The sequence below is a fragment of the Felis catus genome, chromosome A2 (assembly GCF_018350175.1).
Source record: "Felis catus isolate Fca126 chromosome A2, F.catus_Fca126_mat1.0, whole genome shotgun sequence".
Lineage (NCBI taxonomy): Eukaryota > Metazoa > Chordata > Mammalia > Carnivora > Felidae > Felis > Felis catus.
In genome coordinates, this window is record NC_058369.1 from 124925310 (window position 1) to 124943830 (window position 18521).

Below are 18521 nucleotides of genomic sequence, written 5' to 3' on the forward strand. Positions count from 1 at the left end.
CTATAGCCATGTCAGTGAAGATGTTTGCATTTCTCTAGAAAGCATTTCCTTATTGAAGCAGACAAAGTTCAGAGGAACTCCTAAGATTTCCTAGCTAAGCTCTTCAATTTGTGTGAGCACAGATAAGTTACATCTGCTAATCACAGTGCTGTCAGGCAGGATCATTGCTTATCAGTTTAATAAAAACATTGGACTAGTCTTGTGCAGAAACAGCACAAATCTTGAATTATCTGACTTTATTTTACAAGAACCAAGGTGATGATTATTGAGATAGTTGAACAAAAAGTTACATTTCATTATTAGTTTATCCACTATGAACTAGCCTTGCCAAACCTATAACAATGGTGGTTTATCAGAAAAAAAATGAGAAAAAGAATAGAAGGATGGACATGACAAAATAATACCAAGTTTTTAACAGGTCATATTAACTATTGTATTTGTAAACCTTATGTCACTAAGAGAGGCAATTGGCAAAGGACAAAACCATCCAGCTGTTGGGGCACCGGGGAGACCATTGACCCTGTGCACCTGCATCCAGCAGGTCAGTGCGGGAAGAGCCCAGGCATGTGGTTCTTGGTCCAAATCTACGTGATATCATCAGATGGCTATTTCTCAATTTCCTTTGGTGTCCTTTCCATCTGTTTACTCTCTCTTGCTCTCCAGCAGTTCTTCCACCGATGCTATAAAACACATTCTGTTGGCAAAGTTTATTTATTTAGATTGAGTTAAGAGATGGGATGACTTCCAATTTTTGTAAGCAGTGCCCAGATTTTCCCAACACATTCAGGTAGACATATTCTGATGTCCCTTAGCTGTGGCCTAAAGATATTCTATTTTGAAATTCCTTTGGCATTATATCCAGGATCCAGAACAAACTTTGGGCTCATTTTTTCCTAATCTGTCATTTACAAAAGCTCTTCTTACATATGGGCTTCTAGAGAAGACCAACGAAGTACAAACTAAGTCTAGTGTTTTCTATACTGAGAAAAGTGACTGATTTCTACCTTATTCGAACAAAATCACACACAGCCATACACACCCTATTAGTTGCTGCAATTTTCAACCTCAGTGCTATGTAGTTTGACTAGGTAATTCTTTGTTGTGGGCTATGTCCTGCACATTGTATGCTGTTTGGTAGCATCTCTGATCTCTATGAACTAGAGGCCAGTAGCACTTCTCTCCCGGAGATTTTGGCAATCAACAGTGTCTCCAGACATTGCCAAACGTCCCCTGGGGGTCATTTGCGACCCCCTTCCCAGGGCAAATGGTTGAGAATGATCGATACTCTTAACAAGGGTAACAGCAGGGTGAATGCAGACATGAACACCTGTGGTACATGTAACTTACTCTCAACACCCAATGAGTAGATGAAGTAGGAGAACAAACCTGGTATAAAAACGCAGACTAGAAGCCTCTGGATTTAGTTGAGTGTGTTTATATTTTCATTGTTTAGCCCTCCAAAAAAATTATAAAGGCATAATTAATCTTGACTGGTTAAAAGTCACCATCTTTGCTTTAGTTGCTAGGAAGCTAGAAATAAATTTGTAGCCCACCTCTAATAGCATGCAGCTTTTGAGTAACAAGTGACTCCTTACTTTGCCTTAAATGTCTCCCCTTATGTGATTTGAATCATTTAGTATGTATGCCCATAAGCTATTCACAATCCTTCTTAGAAGGAGGCAAGAATAAATACTTAGATTCATATATAGTTTCATACACAAATGAAAAGGATTGATTATATGGCTTCAAATAGTCTCAAACTTACTTTGATTATCTGTTGTCATTAAATGAGTGTCACAGGGGCGCCTGGGTGGCTCAGTCGGTTAAGGGGCCGACTTCGGCTCAGGTCATGGTCTCGCGGTCCGTGAGTTCGAGCCCCGCGTCGGGCTCTGTGCTGACAGCTCAGAGCCTGGAGCCTGTTTCAGATTCTGTGTCTCCCTCTCTCTGACCCTCCCCGTTCATGCTTTGTCTCTCTCTGTCTCAAAAATAAATAAACGTTAAAAAAAATTAAAAAAAAAAATGAGTGTCACATTATTTCTGGCACAGGTGACACTGGATTGTCTGTTTCTAAAATCCCGCCTAATTGCTGCCTTATTGACTGGGTTAGTTTGTCTTGGTAGTGTTTGGGGCTCTTGCAGACCCCTGAAAAGAATAGCAAAGAGGAAACTTGAGGTAAATGTGTAGAACATTTTCACAGGCTTCTCTGCGAAAGTAGTAATTTGCAATTCATTAGGTAAAAAGCAGCAATTAGGCTAAACCTTGTTGTACTCCCCGTAGTAGCGCCGTCTTTGTGGGGTTGATCTGAAAGGGCAATGATAATTCTATCAAAATAAAAAAAAAAGTCATATTAAAATCAGACCTGAAGGAAGAATGAAAAGCATTGTTGTCTTTTAATAACATGGACGTTCTCTCTCCTTGTCCAAATGAAAAGAATTAAATCTGGTTTGGGTGATTTATTTAAAATAAAATATTTGAAGTAAGCTAAATAAACTTTATAAAGCTTTCATGCAAATGCTGTTTCTTGCCAAAGTAAGAGCTATAGCCTAGAGCGGATCCCACTCTGCCTGTGCTGGGCGTCACAGGACTGTGAACTGGGTGCCAAGAAGGCCACTGTCTGTTGTGCATGTAGCACTTGGTTTAAGTAAAATGCTATCTTACTGTGAGTTGGCAAAGTAGTAGGTGAAAGCTTGACCTAACCACCCATCAGCGAGACTTGAATCGGATAAATTCTTTGCTGGCACAATGTCAGTTTTCAGGCATGGAAATAATACTTAGTGGCAAGGTTTTCACTGATAAGAGAGGGGTGTGTGTGTGTGTGTGTGTGCGTGTGTAGACAGGGAGAGAGGGAGGGAGAGACAGAGACAGAGAGACACGGACTCTGAGAGAGAATTAAGTCTCTTAACCATCTACAAGACCAGAGGCAACGAAAGGCAGCCCAGATGTGGATGCCCAAACTCAGACCCCATAGATTCAATAAGCTGTGCCTCTAGCTACATTAGCCCTAACGATCAGAATCCCAACTCAAAAGGAAAGTTCAAGATTACATAACACAAAGGCGGGTACGGTATACTGAGCACAGATGTGCATTTAATTGACATAACCTCAGCTACACGTCCCACAAGTAACAGGAAATATCAGATTTCAGCAACTCAGGGTGCAAGGAGGCTCACAGTTGCCAGGTGACTTTTTAAACCCTCCCCCAGGGTTAGTTTCCAGCTGTGCACAGCATTAGTGTGCCTGCTCTCAGAGAGGGCCCTGCCTGCTGCGTGCACCCAGGACAGGGGCTGTGGAATTGCTCTGGTTGGTTTTGGCACACCTTACTTAACTCCCTGGGCATGCCTACAGGTATCTCCAATTAAAGAGTGGCTGTAGGAGGGGGAATGCAACAACAATTTAACGAAACTGTGACCTCGAGGCCCACTTTATGAGAAATCTCCACTGACAGAGGTTCTGCAAATTAGTAATTCTGTGTTGGAGCAAGGTTTCTGGCCCCTGAGACTGTAGGCAACTCCAGGTCCCTTAACGCCAAGGGTCTGTCCTTAACTCAGGAAAGCAAGGAAATTTGAAACCAGAGCTCAAGATGCTAGTAGAATAAGAATTTGGGGTGTTGACTTTAACCCTGCCAAGGAGGTGTTAAGCTAAGTGGCCACTGAAGTTTCTGCCGGAGCATCTGGAGTTGGGTTTGTCGCCACTCCTGAGGCTCAACCAGCAGACAGAGGTGGCAAATAAAACCCAACTGTGTCACACGTGGTGGCTAGGAAATCCCACACCAGCAGGAGCAGCGTTGGAAGGGACATGAGGACACCAGTTTGTTGTCTGTTTTTTATGCTGTTCTGTTGTAAGGGATACCGTTACTTTACAATTTCTGGCCATGGGTTGGTGAAAAGCTGAAAGAGGGGCCTGAGGTTATCAGGGGTCATCTTTTATCTACCACCTGTTGTAGTCCATACAGGGCGTAAGTACTTGGTAAGTTCTGATGGTTTAGTTAACTAACAGTCATCATCATCATCAAATAATAATGGCAAGAAACGCAGGAGCGGCAGCAGCAGCAGCTAATATTTATTTAGCGTCTGCTGTGTCTAACCACTTTCGTGGGCTGTCTCCTTTGATCTTCTTTATTTGATACTCACAGCCATTTTATAGTCAAGTGATGTTATCAGCTCCATTTTAAAGCTGAGGAACTGAGGCTTAGTGGTTAAGAAGTATGCCCAAGGTAAGTGTGGAGCCTGAATTCCTATAGTGAAATCTGGCCCCAGGGCCTGGGCTGGAATATCTACCATTGCCTTATTTGTCATTTTATACAGTTTAACAACCAGTTGCAATTGGGAAAGGAAGAGAAGGTCCGGAGGGCTTTATAAAGGTTAAGGATTAGAAATTGGAGAAGGATGTTAGGAGGAGTTTCCAATTTAATAGCATTTCCCTCCACCCTACCCTGGAGGAAATGCCCACTTCGGTGCCCAGGCTTTCATCTACGTGGTGACACCTCCATGCCTGCTTGGGTGCAGAGTGGTAATAGTTGGTGTTCTCTGTACTCCACTGCCAAATCATACTGGCTTGGTTTTCCATGTCCACTCAGTTTTCCAGATTCCACCCCACCCCTCACCCCCCCGCCCCCGGTCTGGCAACTCAGGTTGAGGTATTTTCAGTGATAAGTGAAGACCTTTCCAAATTTTCGTACTTACAGTATTAAAATACTATAGTTTTAAACTTGAAATAACTGTGTAGAATTTCCACCAGGAGTAAGAAAGAAGAGTAGAGTTGCTCTGTCACTCAAACTCATCACCATTTCAGCACCAAAGAATTGTATAAATGAATGAACCTTTATTATGGGGTCAACCTTTTCACCTTCCAGGTGAGGAAACTGAGGCTCTTTGGTAATATTAACTGGAAGAGCTGAATGACAACCTGTGTTGTTGTTGTTGTTGTTGTTGTTGTTGTTGTTGTTGTTAACTTTCTAGTCCAATATTCATTCTTACATAACATATGGCCTCCTTGGGTCTTTGCTTAGGAAAATATTCTTTATTTTTATGTTTTTAATGTTTATTTTTGAGAGAGAGAGACAGAGTATGAGCAGGGGAGGGGCAGAGAGAGAGAGGGAGACACAGAATCTGAAGCAGGCTCCAGGCTCTGAGCTGTCAGTACAGAGCCCAACCTGGGGCTCGAACTCATGAACTGTGAGGTCATGACCTAAGCAGAAGTCGGACACTCAACCGACTGAGCCACCCAGGTGCACCAGGAAAATATTCTTTTTTTTTTTAAATGTTTATTTTTGAGAGAGACAGAGTGTGAGCGGGGGAGGGGCAGAGAGCGAGGGAGACACAGAATCCGAAGCAGGCTCCAGGCTCTGAGCTGTCAGCACAGAGCCTGACACAGGTCTCAAACCCACAAACCGTGAGATCGTGACCTGAGCCGAAGCTGGACGCTCAACCTACTGAGCCACCCAGGCGCCCCTGAAAGAATATGTTTTGAACAGAAAAAGATATATAAATTCATTACTAGACATCTGGTACATTTAATCAAGGCTGCCATCTTGAATTTTGGAAAAAGATGCATATACCCAGTTTTGACTGAAAGAACTGGTGACTAAACCCCCTTAGCATTGGTGTACCTAAAATACAGTGAAGTGACCAAACAAACAATATAGACCCTAGATTCTGAAATGAATATTTCACTTTACAGAAAACACTGTATAATAAATTATGCATTACTGTATGCAAAGCCGAGGCAGATTTATTCCTCTCTGGAGGTCACGTCTACTAAGAGCAAAATAAGAACAACAAAAACTGCTACATCTCTTGCCACTAAAATTGGTCCTATTGCCAGTAAAGATTTATTGGGTGTAAGTCTGTGTCAGTCTGTGTTGTGATGAACATTCTCTGTGTATCCTGTCCTCTGATCCTCACAATGATCCACGGAGTAGAAGCTCCATTTTACAAATGAGAGATCTAAGAGTCCGAAAAATAAATAGGGTGAGGGCAGCTGATACGCTGCTCTATGGGACTCCAAAGCCAACACTTCTGAGAACTATTCTATGTCCTCTGTTGACTACATTTTTATTCGTTTAGAGGTTTGCCTCCAAACATACATGAAGTTTGCCAATTTCTTTTCTCTCTGCATGACTAGCGGCTTCTGTTTGAAAGCACTTGTATCTGCTCACCTTTTAAAAACATATCTACATTTATTAGGTCACTTAACCTCCAGTCTCTTGGGTTACAACACTTGAGTTCTAACCTTCCCTGGGAGTTTGGAGAAATGACTCACTAGCTGCACTATGTAGTTCCCTTTGATGTGAAGTTTTTATTTATGAGTACTATCATTCTTTCTTCTTATCACAATCCCTTCTTACTACTCTCCGCCCCCAGCCACTCTGGCCCTGCTCCACTCCTCTGCTCTGCCTTTCCACATCTGTCCTGAGAACACATATCTCTTCTCCTTTTATTTTTCACCTTCTCATCCTGTGAGCTCACAGCTCTGCCTCCACAGCACCCCTCCTGGAGTTGCTCTCTCATTCAGGTTTCTGATTTCTGAGGACCTTCACATATGACTTCTTGACAAGATGCTAATATGGTAGATCTCAGCTCCTAATTTTTTTGGAGACCACATTCTTCCAAAGTACTGCATTTGAATCTTATTAACAGTTGCTACCATTGATTCTCTTAATTGTGTTGGTTGGGAGTTGGATGGAGAAATGAACGGCTGATTCCAACCCCTATCTGTTGACTGAATTCTGGCACCCCCATTAACCCAGCTGCACAGATTTGGGACCTTAATGTTATTTCTCATCGTTTTGGCCTTTGTCCCCCACGTTGCTAATAAGTCATCAAATCTGCTTGATTGTCTCTTTGTGTTGTTTTTCTAATAAATAATTCCCTTCCCATTTCCATAGCGGCCAGAGCTTTCACCTATTGACTGCAACTAACCTCTGTCTTTTCTCCTTCAGCCCTTTCTGTAGGGCCCTGGCCTTCACAAGAACTCCGGCTTCCTTCACTGTCTCTCGCAGTTTCCCAAAGTTTGTTTTATAAAACACTAGTGCCGAGGAAGAGTAATGAATAATATTTCAAAACAAGCTTCTGTGATTAAATCCATGAGGAAAATGCTGGGTCAAGTAAACTTAAATATGTCTCTTTGCTGCGGAATTGGCAGGGTCCTTTATATGCCAATGTGCAGGGTAAACTTTCAGGAGGGTGATAGACTACGGAGTACCTCCTGAACTAATTTGAGCTGCCGAGATTTTTTTTTTTATTTCTACTTATTTTGGCAGAGTCACAGGCAGGATTGATGTTTCATAGGGAACACATTAAGGAATGTTGGTTCTTTGGAATACATTTAAACTTTTCATGCTGGCAATAAATCTCAGGCCAATTTATTTAGACGTTTTGGGTGTCTCACATCTCCCGAAGTAACTCCCCACTCTGGTCAGATCGGTGTCCTGCTCTTCTTCTGCAAGCTGCCCCGTGACTTGATTAACTTTCTTCTTTTGGCCTAGAAGGCGTACTCTGTTGTAGCCCCAGATCTACATTTTATATGTCTTTTATAGATGGACTCAACTCACGTTGTCTTTTCAACAAGTCTATGTTTTACATGTATGCTGCAGTCTTATCCAGCCCTATTTTCACCAGCAGTGGATATCGACTTGCTGGATTTGCATACTATTTATAATAGTAAAACTAATAGTAACTACTCTCTGAGCATCTATTACATTCTCAGCACTTTTCCAATACTGTCTTTATCTTTATAACCAACCTGCAAGGTAATTGTTTTTAGAACCACGTTATAGGTGAACAAACTTGAGGTGATACTAGGTAGTCTGTGCATGATTTTGTAGTCTTTTTTTTTTAATTTTTTTTTCAATGTTTATTTATTTTTTTGGGACAGAGAGAGAGCATGAACGGGGGAGGGGCAGAGAGAGAGGGAGACACAGAATCGGAAACAGGCTCCAGGCTCTGAGCCATCAGCCCAGAGCCTGACGCGGGGCTCGAACTCACGGACCGTGAGATCGTGACCTGGCTGAAGTCGGAGGCTTAACCGACTGCGCCACCCAGGCGCCCCAAGATTTTGTAGTCTTTAAGTGGCAAGACTAGGATGCAAACCCAGGACTGTCTTCAATGCAACATATTTCATGTTTGCAAAGCTCTAAAGTGAGATTAATTTACAGATTGAAGCCCACCTCTTTCAGCTCAGGTGCACAGCCCTCAAGTGATAAATAATAATTTCTAGTTTATAGACATCAGACATATTAAGATCAGAGCTTGGATGGCAAGAGAGATAAAACTGAATCTTCTCTAACAAGTTTCCAGTATTCTGGAAGGCCCTCTGGAGGAAATGGATAAAAAGCTGGTACAGACCCTGAGTTTAGGAATGTGTAATGTAGTTGGGGAGATGAAATATAAACATATCAAATAAGAGAACCATATAATATCATTTATAATTAACTTCTAGATAGTGTTCTTAAGCTAAAGGTGATGGATTCCTTGATCGGTCTTGAGACAGAGAGTCCATGAACCTCTACATTTGAGTGGATACGTTTCTGTGCATTTGGGAGGAAGAATGTCTCACACATTTCTTCAGATCCCCAAAGAGCTTTGTGATCCCAGCTAGTTCACAACAACTGAGCAGGATGCTGTGTACAGGGTATAAGTGGAGGCATCAAGTGGTGATGAGGAAGGCACTGGCCTCAGAGCTGCAGAGCTGGGTTGGACTCTGTCTTTACTGCTTTTGGCCGAGTGACCACGGGCAACATGGCAATGTCTCTGAACGCATTGCTAAGAAATTAGGGTAATAATATACAGCGTGCAGAGAAGTAGTGAGGATTAAAGGGGATAGCCAAAATGTGGAAAGCGTCTGGCATGGTTCCTGGCATAAACTAGTCACTTTAGACTACTCACCTCCGCTATCACTAAATGTATGAGTCTCCTATTGCTGCTATAACAAATTACCACAGACTTTGTGGCTTGAGACAACACATATTGTTCTGAAGATCAGAATCTGAAGTGGTTCTGAATGGGCAGAATCAAGGTATCAGCAGGGCTGTGTTTCTTCCGGAAGCTCTGGTGGAGAACTTGTTTGTTTGTTTGTTTGTTTGTTTGTTTGTTTGTTTTCATCTTTTTTAACACCTAGAGGCTTTTAACACCTTTTTGGCTTGAGACCCTATTCTGTCTTCAAAACCAGCGATGGCAAGCTGAGTCCACCTTGTGCTATGTCACTGTGATGCTCATTTTTCTGCCTTTCTCTTTCACTTCTGAGGATGCTTGTGATAATGTTCATCCTGCCTGGATTATCCAGGATAATCTCTCCATCTCAAGGTCAGCTGATTAACAGCCTTAATTTCATCTGCAGCCTTAATTCCTTTTTTTTGAGAGCATTAATGAATGATCCAATTAGTTAACTGGTTAAGGAAAATCCTGTTGATAACCTGCTGTATGTTAGTCATTACCCATCTATTTTAGTAAGTTCAGTGTGGGCAGTTTAGCTTTTTCTACTAGCATGTATTCTTTAATTAATTAACCCATTCATTCAACAAATATTTATGGATAGCTAACTTGTATTATAGCAGGCATTGCTGTGAGTAATGCAAGATGAATCCATGTGATACGTATGTATATACCTCCAACTTACGAGGAAGTGTGCCAGGCACTGAGAACAGAACTTACATATAAGGAGTTTAAAACCTGATTTGGGAATTAAGGGTACCTTCTAACTATAAGTTATGGAAGAAATTGATTTATCATAAGCCTGCAGTGGATTTGGTGGTGACATTTTTAACCCTCAAACTGAAAAACATAATGCATCTGTAGGATGGAGCATTTGAAGTTAAGGCTGTCCCAGATAATCTGAACCATTGGTCAGTTTTGCTTGGGGGACTTAGAGGGATGCTGCGTCATTGGGGAAGGCACTGTGTGGAGTTGGCATTTGAACCAGGAAGTGAAGGATCCATGTACTGTGAACTGTCAAGTGTGGGACAGGCACAGGATACTGCAGGGGGGAAGGTGAGAGGAAGCACTGGGCTCCGTTGGGGAGGCCCTAGAAAGTCAGCCATGGCTTTGGGGTTAGGTGTATTTCAGATTAGATCTTGAAGGTATGGACTGCTTTCTTTGATTTTCTGTTTGAGACTGGTGAGTATATGGAAAATATGTGAAAAGAACTTTACATTCTTTTTTTTTTTTATTTTTTTCCCCAACGTTTATTTATTTTTGGGACAGAGAGAGACAGAGCATGAACGGGGGAGGGGCAGAGAGAGAGGGAGACACAGAATCAGAAACAGGCTCCAGGCTCTGAGCCGTCAGCCCAGAGCCTGACGCGGGGCTCGAACTCCCGGACCGCGAGATCGTGACCTGGCTGAAGTCGGATGCTTAACCGACTGCGCCACCCAGGCGCCCCAGAACTTTACATTCTTAATGGTATCCCTACTCAACTTAATATATGTGTGTGTGTGTGTGTGTGTATATATATATATATATATATATATATATATATATACACACACACTATATATTCCTATATATATATATATACACTATATATACCTCTATATATGTATACATATATACATATATATACACATATATATGTATATATAGTGTATATATAGGTATATATAGTATATACTATATATATGTACACTATATATACTATATACACTATATATATGTATATACATGTATATATATGTATATATGTATATACATGTATATATAGTGTATATATATATAAGTGTATATATATGTATATATAGTGTATATATATGTATGTTAGTTTCAGGTGCCTATTCAACTTTTGAAAATCAGTTTTTCTTATATAGATTTGTAAGTCTGTCTGGTGAATTATAGATTTGTAGAAAGAAACCTACTACCGGCTTTCTGCTCACCCTCGCCCCCATTCGCACAGTAAAGTTAGATTAAATTTTTAGTTAAGAAGACAAAGATGCAAAATCTTCTAGGAATCCAGGTGCCGCTTGTTGGAGCATCTGTTGGCCCCTGGAGTGCGCAGGGCAACAGCTGTCAGGGACACCTGTGCGTGAGGCCAGAGCCTCCTGCATGCAGAAGTTCAGTTTCTTCTGGGGCACTCACAGCCTTTTTATGTCAGAGGCTTACGTCATGTTCAGGAGGAGCGTAGACCAACAGCATCAGGGCTTGTGTTAAGGGCAGTGTTTCTAATCCCAGCCTTTCCCGGTTCTTTACCCAAATTTGGCACATCATCACGAAGCTTACCCACCTGGGGTTCCCTGCATGACCCAAGGACCCAGAGTCCCACAGGGCCTGATTCCCTGCAATTTGTGTTGAGAAACGTTTAAAGCCGTTTTTTATTTGATAGACTTTCTTGTGGTTAGGACACTTCTGGAAATGTGCTGATCTGTGTGGTGCTGTGGTGCCATGAGTAGGGGAAACCCTCCTCTTTGCAGGAGAAAAGGACTGAGGATGAGAGTCATTTTCTATGTTTTCAAAGTGATTTTAATGACTGGGGAAATCTTACGACATGGTAAGTGACGAGGAAATAAAATTTCATGTACAGGATAATCTTAACTGTGTTAAAATACACATACACACTGCACACACACACACACACACACACACACACAATTGTAAACAGTGGTTATTTCTTGGTCGCAGAACCATGAATGATATTTTTTCCTTCCTTACTCTTTTCTGTTTTTGTTTGGTTGTGTTTTGGGGAGAGGGGTTTAGAGTCTGTTTGATTTCTCTTACTTTCTTTATAACATTCTGTGTAATTTTCCCTTAATTTTATTTGACTGATGTTTTGAGAATAATCACTGCTCTCAGAAGGAAGGCATTTCATTAGAATAAATATACCAGTGGCTGAAATACCTATACCTGATGAGGTTAAGAGAAAAATATTGGAATTATGTTTTTAGAAACAGCCTGACTCTCTTAATTCTCGTTGCAATCTTATTAAAGCATGGAACATCAAAGCAATGTGTTTTAATCCAGTGTTTTTAATTTTGTAAGGCAAATATTCTTATTCCAAAAGTATACCTAGTCATTGTAAATAATGAAATGTAATGTAAATAATAATGTAAATACACATAAACAAGAAAGAGGAAAATACATGTCACATATAATTCTATTACTTAAGAGAAGAAAAACCCACTCTTAATATTTGGGTTTATATACTTCTAATGTTTTTTTATGCTTAGACATTGTGTACATATGAGGAAAACAAACCAAACCAAAAATGACATTTGATGATTTTATTTAAAGGACTTAGAAAAAAACATACCACTACTTGTAAATTGGAATTTTTCTCTCCATCCTCTGACTTAGACACGTTCAAATAAGGTTAGTTATAGAATGGTCCATTTATCTAGCTCTAACCATCACTCCAAGCTTTCCAGAATAGTGTGACCAGACATCTGGGCTTTTTGGACTGCAGCTCATTTCACTGGGTCTGCTGGAAAAAAAAAATGGTATGAGCTTACAATGTTCATTTGTGTCCCTTAAATGTTTGTCTGGCTTTTGTCCTTCCAGCTAGGTGGCTTGTGTGTCCCTGGAGATTCGCACTTTAAGCCATCCTCCAGTGCACATGCTCATTGCTCCTGCAGGATCTGGCATGGGGACCTTGAGGTGCCAGGAAAAAGGGCCAAAGTTTCAAAATTATTTTAGCTCGTGATACAAATGTCCCCAAATGCAACACATAATTCTCAAGCATCTTCCTAGTCATGAAATTTTGTTGGCCTCTTCTATCTCGCTGTTACACAGAAAAATCATTCTGATCTCCAAACCCCTCTCTTCCACAAGTTAGGGCCTCTTGAAAAATATCTTTCCTGACAGCCTTGTTCACACATGATTTCCCTTGCCTGGTCCCCCTGGATGTCCCTCATTGCTTTCTGCCCAGCTATGAGTAAGCTCAGCCTTCCCTGGGGCCTCCATAGGCTATATATTTTCTGTTGCTTCTTTGAGGATTTGCTCAGTCTTATGTACAAGCGCTCACATTTTCACTTTAAAAATAAAATTATAACAACAAAAACAAAAACAGAAAAGCAAAAGGAAGAAAGGAAGGAAAAGCATCACTCATGGTTCTGCCGCCCAGAAATAACCACAGTTTACAGTCTGTGTGTGTGTGTGTGTGTGTGTGTGTGTGTGTGTATTTATTTTAACACAGTTAAGATGATCCTGTAGACAGAAATTTGTTTCCTATTTTTCACTTAACATGTCCTAAGTATTTCCTTAATCGTGAACATGATTCATAAACTTTTTCAATGACTAGATAATAGTTCATGTTATGGATTTACTACCAAGGGCTTAGCTGTTTGTTTGATGTTAGGAGACAATCTAAATATCCATTTTCTTACAATGTATCTGGGATCAATAGGCATGTAGAACAGCACTAGGGGAGGTAGTGATTCCTCGGTTAATGCTAGCTCTTACTGGTTTTATTAATAATAATTTGGTTGCAGTTGTCAGAAAACCAGCAGAAGCCCTGGATTGTCCATGGTGCAAGGAGAGGATTGCCAATTGCAGACTCTGGGCAGGTGGTGTAGGCATTTCCTCTTCCTGCTCCCAGCTGAGAGAGGATTTCTTCTGGAGTATTTCAGCTCCTCCATTAGTGCCTTGGCCTCTCCAGGCTGAGATCCATCTGTTTCAAGCTCGAAAGCTCAAAAGCCTTGCTTGGTTCTGGGTGATTTCTTGGGTGTGTTAAAAACTCTGAAAAAGCCCTTCTCTTGAATTTGGTGCATCTGGTGGTCATGTGACCAGTCTTTTTGTGGCACACGATAGTATTAACCCAGAACTATAATTTTCCTGATGCCACTTGGTGGCAAGGTGTCCCAAGAACTGCCTTGCCCCCTGTCAATGAAAAAAACCAGCATTTTCATGCCAGGGAGAGATTCCATTTGTTAGAATGTGAGGGAAATGTGTGATGGGACAATTTTGAAAGCAGTGGTGTGGAGAGAGGACTGGAACATGCATTATGGGTTGGTTAGATAGGTGGGAACACTAGTTGGGGGTGGATATAGGATTAGGAAAGTGGGGGGTGGAGTTGGAGTCACAAGGAAAAAACGATTAAGGACAAGAAAGGAACAGAAATGGAGGGCAAATTAAAATTGTGTCGCTGAGCTCTCAAAGCTTCTCTCCCCATCCTGGTCTTCCACCCTCCTCCCCCAAGTAGTGCCTTTTATATATTCCTTGAAGTATTTGTTCATTGGAACTATCCTACACACAAAAATCTGTATCTTTTTGAGTCTCTATGAGTTATTGACAAGGAAAGCTAACTTAGAACAGGCAGTTAATTTACCAAATTGCAAATACATGTGATTTATATGGAGTCCAATGTAATTGACATATGTAATGACATAATGTATCATAATACAAAACAACATTACTCTCCAAACACTTTAGAAATTAAAAGCACATGGTTGCCTTGGATCCCATTGGTCCTATCAGATCAGTTGGCACATCCTCCCTCTGTATTGACTTTTAATTATTCTCTTACATATTCAGAGCAATTGCTTATAGGATAGTTTCATATTCTTGACCTATGCTGGTGTTAACTGGAAATTGATCTTTTGATTATAGTTCTTTCATCATGTGGGCTGCTTTACCTAAATGAATTCCTCATTTCCTGGTTGTTCATGCCTCCCTGAAAACAGATAAAAAATCTTTACGTGGAGAACAAATCAATGCCAAATATTGTTTAAGAAAAAGAAATGATGTTCAATTTTCTCTAAAACTTTTTGAGATGCTCCAAGTGTAAAACTTTACCTGGGTTTCACAAATATTTGAATGAATGGTATTTTGAAGTGATGAATGCACTGGAATTTCCTAAATCTACTAAATGATGGGTTTTACAATTTATTTTTCCCCAATTTTAGATTTTGATACACAGATCAAAATATCGAACCTTGCATTTGTAAAAAACACAGGGACTATTAATTTTATTAGTGCTTTGTTTCCTAGTGGTATTTAAACATGTATCTATTTGGCAATTCTATTTATTTGTCCTTAGTAAATACATGGGTGTTGAATATAATACCTCTAAAAAATGAAATACAATACGTCTAAGAAATGAAGACCCATGAGTAACATTTAGAATACGAGGTTTCCACATGTTTTTGAATCAGTTAAATGGAAATAATACTATTACTTTGCTGTATTGTCATTTATGTTGCTGCCATTTATTTATTTATTTATTTATTTATTTAGGTTTTGTTTATATGTGTTATGCAGTGAGGCCAGTTCTGTGCACAAAATTATCTTAGTTTTATTTCTCCATAGCTTATGTTAAGACCATAGAAGTCTATCAAGGCTCCAAAACAGAGATGGTGTAAAAACTTGGAAGTGTTATAAATAACTTTCACGTATAAAAGTACCTGAAATATTGCATGCCCCCTGAGGTTTGGCACAGACTTTGAAAACAACCAGTTCTTTTTTTTTTTTTTAAGTTGATTTCCACTAGTCCATCTCTACTAAGACCCTCCCTTGCCTGGCAGGTGCTCCCTCCAGGTTTATTGCAGGGACCCCTGATTTCTCTTTGAATCCTTTGAATCCTTTATGACCTGCTTTTGTCTCTCACTCATCCGCAGAGCCTGGCGTTTGCACGGTATTCGGAGATCCCCACTACAACACTTTTGACGGACGGACATTTAACTTTCAGGGGACGTGTCAGTACGTTTTGACAAAAGACTGCTCCTCCCCTGCCTCGCCCTTTCAGGTGCTGGTGAAGAACGACGCGCGCAGGACCCGCTCCTTCTCCTGGACCAAGTCTGTGGACCTGGTGCTGGGCTCCAGCACCATCAGCCTCCAGCAGCACTTGACCGTGCGCTGGAATGGCTCGCGCATCGCGCTGCCCTGCCAGGCGCCGCAGTTCCACATCGACCTGGATGGCTACCTCTTGAAAGTGACGACCAAAGCAGGTGGGCTTCTGTGTCCCTCTGGCTCTCGCCTCTGCCTCACGAACCCGCACAGCAACGCCGCCTCGGTGTTTCTGCAGCAGGCGTTGCCTCATCCCTGCTCACCAGGGTTTCCGCCTGAGACCTGGAAGATACCACAAAATAGCTGGAGAAATCTGCAAACCGCGGAGCCCTGCAGTCGGGCACCAGTCACACCACCCTTGTAATCTACTGACATCCTCGTTCCGAAGATAGCACTTGTGCGCCCAAATAACTTCTTTCTCATGTTTTGTTGCAGTTTTAGGACATTGATGTCCAGCTTGGAATTGTCAGTGTTTCTCCCAACTTAGCCAATAATGTGCAGTTTCACATCTGTGAGGAAGAGTTTTCTTGTTAGCATCTGTCCAAGGAGGGGGGGGGGCGGGGAATCCTCAAAAGGAAACCACAAATGTGTGTGTGTGTGCAGATGGGAGTGTGCGTGGCTGTGTGACCAGCAGTGCTGTCCATTCTGGACCGTGGGGAAGGTACTTGCTGGGTTGATGTCTAGAACCATGAGCTCCACTGGAAGATGCTTAGGTTGCTCTGAAAGCACTGTCCCCCAGGCTTGGGTCCACGGAGGTGCTGCCACTACTCTTTCTCAGCATCCCATGTTACCTGAGACCCACTGGGCCCTCTATTCCACTCCACTGTCAGACACATGCCCCCAAGGCCAAACTGTTCATCGTTGCTAGCAGGTTACTCCCAGGGGCTCGGTGAAAGCTCAAATTCTTGCCTGCGGGATGGCATAGCTAAAGAGGCATCTTAGAAGCGGAACGCAGTCCTTCAATAGCGGCCCCCCAAAATGAATTCAGCTCATTTACACATTCAATTATGTCATGGTTCCTTCCATGCTACCTTTGGTTAATGCATATTTCTGGATATTGAACTTCATGTTCTCCTGGTGTATGCTCTTTCGGTCAGCAGGATACTTGAGGAAATCAGTATGTTTCTTGCTTTTTGTGTTTGTGAGAATTTAACAGTGTCAAAGCGTCGATCATGTTCCAGTTCCTTTAGATAATATGAATCCAAAAGGGAAATATTTGATAGAGCAGGCACTTCTAAAGCACTACAGAGTCTGTTCTCTGCTGTCCTTCAGAACCTTGTTAATTGTTTCACTTCAAGCCAAAATACATTTGACAAATTGATCTGAGTTTATGGAATGCCAGCTTAGCTAAATAAAGGCAGCAAGCCAAGGAGAAGCTTAGGGAGCTTTTATTTAGGGAGCATAACATGGTTGCAGTGAGAAAAATTTAAATATTAATGTATTGGAACATTCTATAAAGGGAGGATTCCCAACTTCACTTTGAATGTAGCAGGTGTGAAGAGATCTATTTATTCAATTTTAGAGGGCTTAGTCCTCCTCAGAAAATTCAGACACCTGTTGTTTTATTCAAATGCCATGTCACTCTGTAGACATAGGCCTCAGCTCATTCCTTTAACGAAGGCTACAGTTTGTGGCTCCCTGTAAATTGTGCACAAGATAGCTCATTATTATACAGCACTAATTAGAAGCACCTTGCTTATCTGTTTGCATGCCAGCTGAACACAATGGATTCTACTGATATGGAAATTATTGGTCAACCACAGCCCAATTTTCAAAGGGATCCTGGATACTGGGAGATTGCTAACAGTCTAGGAGGTTCGATACTGTTCCCCTCATAGCTGGCAATACCGTATGGAATAAGTGTACTCTTGTAAGGATTCCACATTGTAAAAATTAGTGAAAGGATGAGGCTGCTAGGAAAATAATAATAGATCATAAACACCATAATTAGATTAGTGAATTTAACTCTTCTTGGCCTTGAACTCAGTTTTACAATTTCCTTTCTTCTTTCCATCTCTATTACCATGATGCAAGTAAGTCATGTGATGCCCTTAATACCCAGCTGAACAATTACCCGTAGCATAAACTTTCTGCTTCCTAGCGAAGAACTGTATTCCTCTGGGCACTAACCATGCTTTGAGATTATCCTATGAGTGGAACACTTCCATTTCCAGATACTAGTCTTCTCGCAAGACCAATCTCAGTCTGTACTACGCCTTAGGGATATTTTTTTTATCACCTATTGATTGTCTACTTAAAATATCACAGTATATCCTTGGAGTGTTCTTCTCCCATAGATTATTTTTGTAATTTTGTAAGCCTCATATGATCAAAGGGAACTTTTTTCAAAATAACAGTTTATATCAAGCCTACAGCTTGGAGGCTGGGAAGTGGGGAGAAGTGACTCTTGGCCCCTGTGTTTTATGAACTCAGCACTTCATGACGGAATCATTTGGCAGAGGAGCACAGGTGGCCGTGTGGCTTGGTGGGATTAGGCTGTAGCTGCCTTACCTAATAACAACCGGGGTGGTACAGAGGGCACGGGGCTGGTTTAGTAGCTTGAGAAAGCACTGCCCACCCCCATCACACTCCTACCCCAACTCTTGGCACTTAGTGAATAATTTAAAAATATTTCCTTTCTGCCATCTGTTCACTTCATCAACTCTACCTGAGAGAGTTACGTCAGCTCCACCCAAAGGCATTAACACGTGGGAGTGTGGTTTTTTATTTTATTTTTGGTAGAGTTCTACACTTTATGAACCTGGAGACTATATATATATATTTTTTTTTTTTCTTTTTTTTCCTTTGGTATAAAAT

General features: G+C 41.3%; 1 protein-coding gene across 5 annotated transcripts in view; it reads left to right on the forward strand.

The window, feature by feature from the left end:
• Positions 1-18521, forward strand: part of BMPER (BMP binding endothelial regulator) — a 251830-nt gene that overhangs the window by 155665 nt on the left and 77644 nt on the right. For 4 of the 5 annotated variants that reach the window (XM_045052595.1, XM_006929299.5, XM_019825681.3 and 1 more), the window contains exon 12: positions 15536-15865. The exons of the other annotated variant lie outside the window; for it this stretch is intronic. In XM_045052595.1, coding sequence (XP_044908530.1) covers positions 15536-15865 — 330 coding nt within the window. The remainder of the gene's footprint in view (positions 1-15535; positions 15866-18521) is intronic. 5 annotated transcript variants of the gene reach the window in all.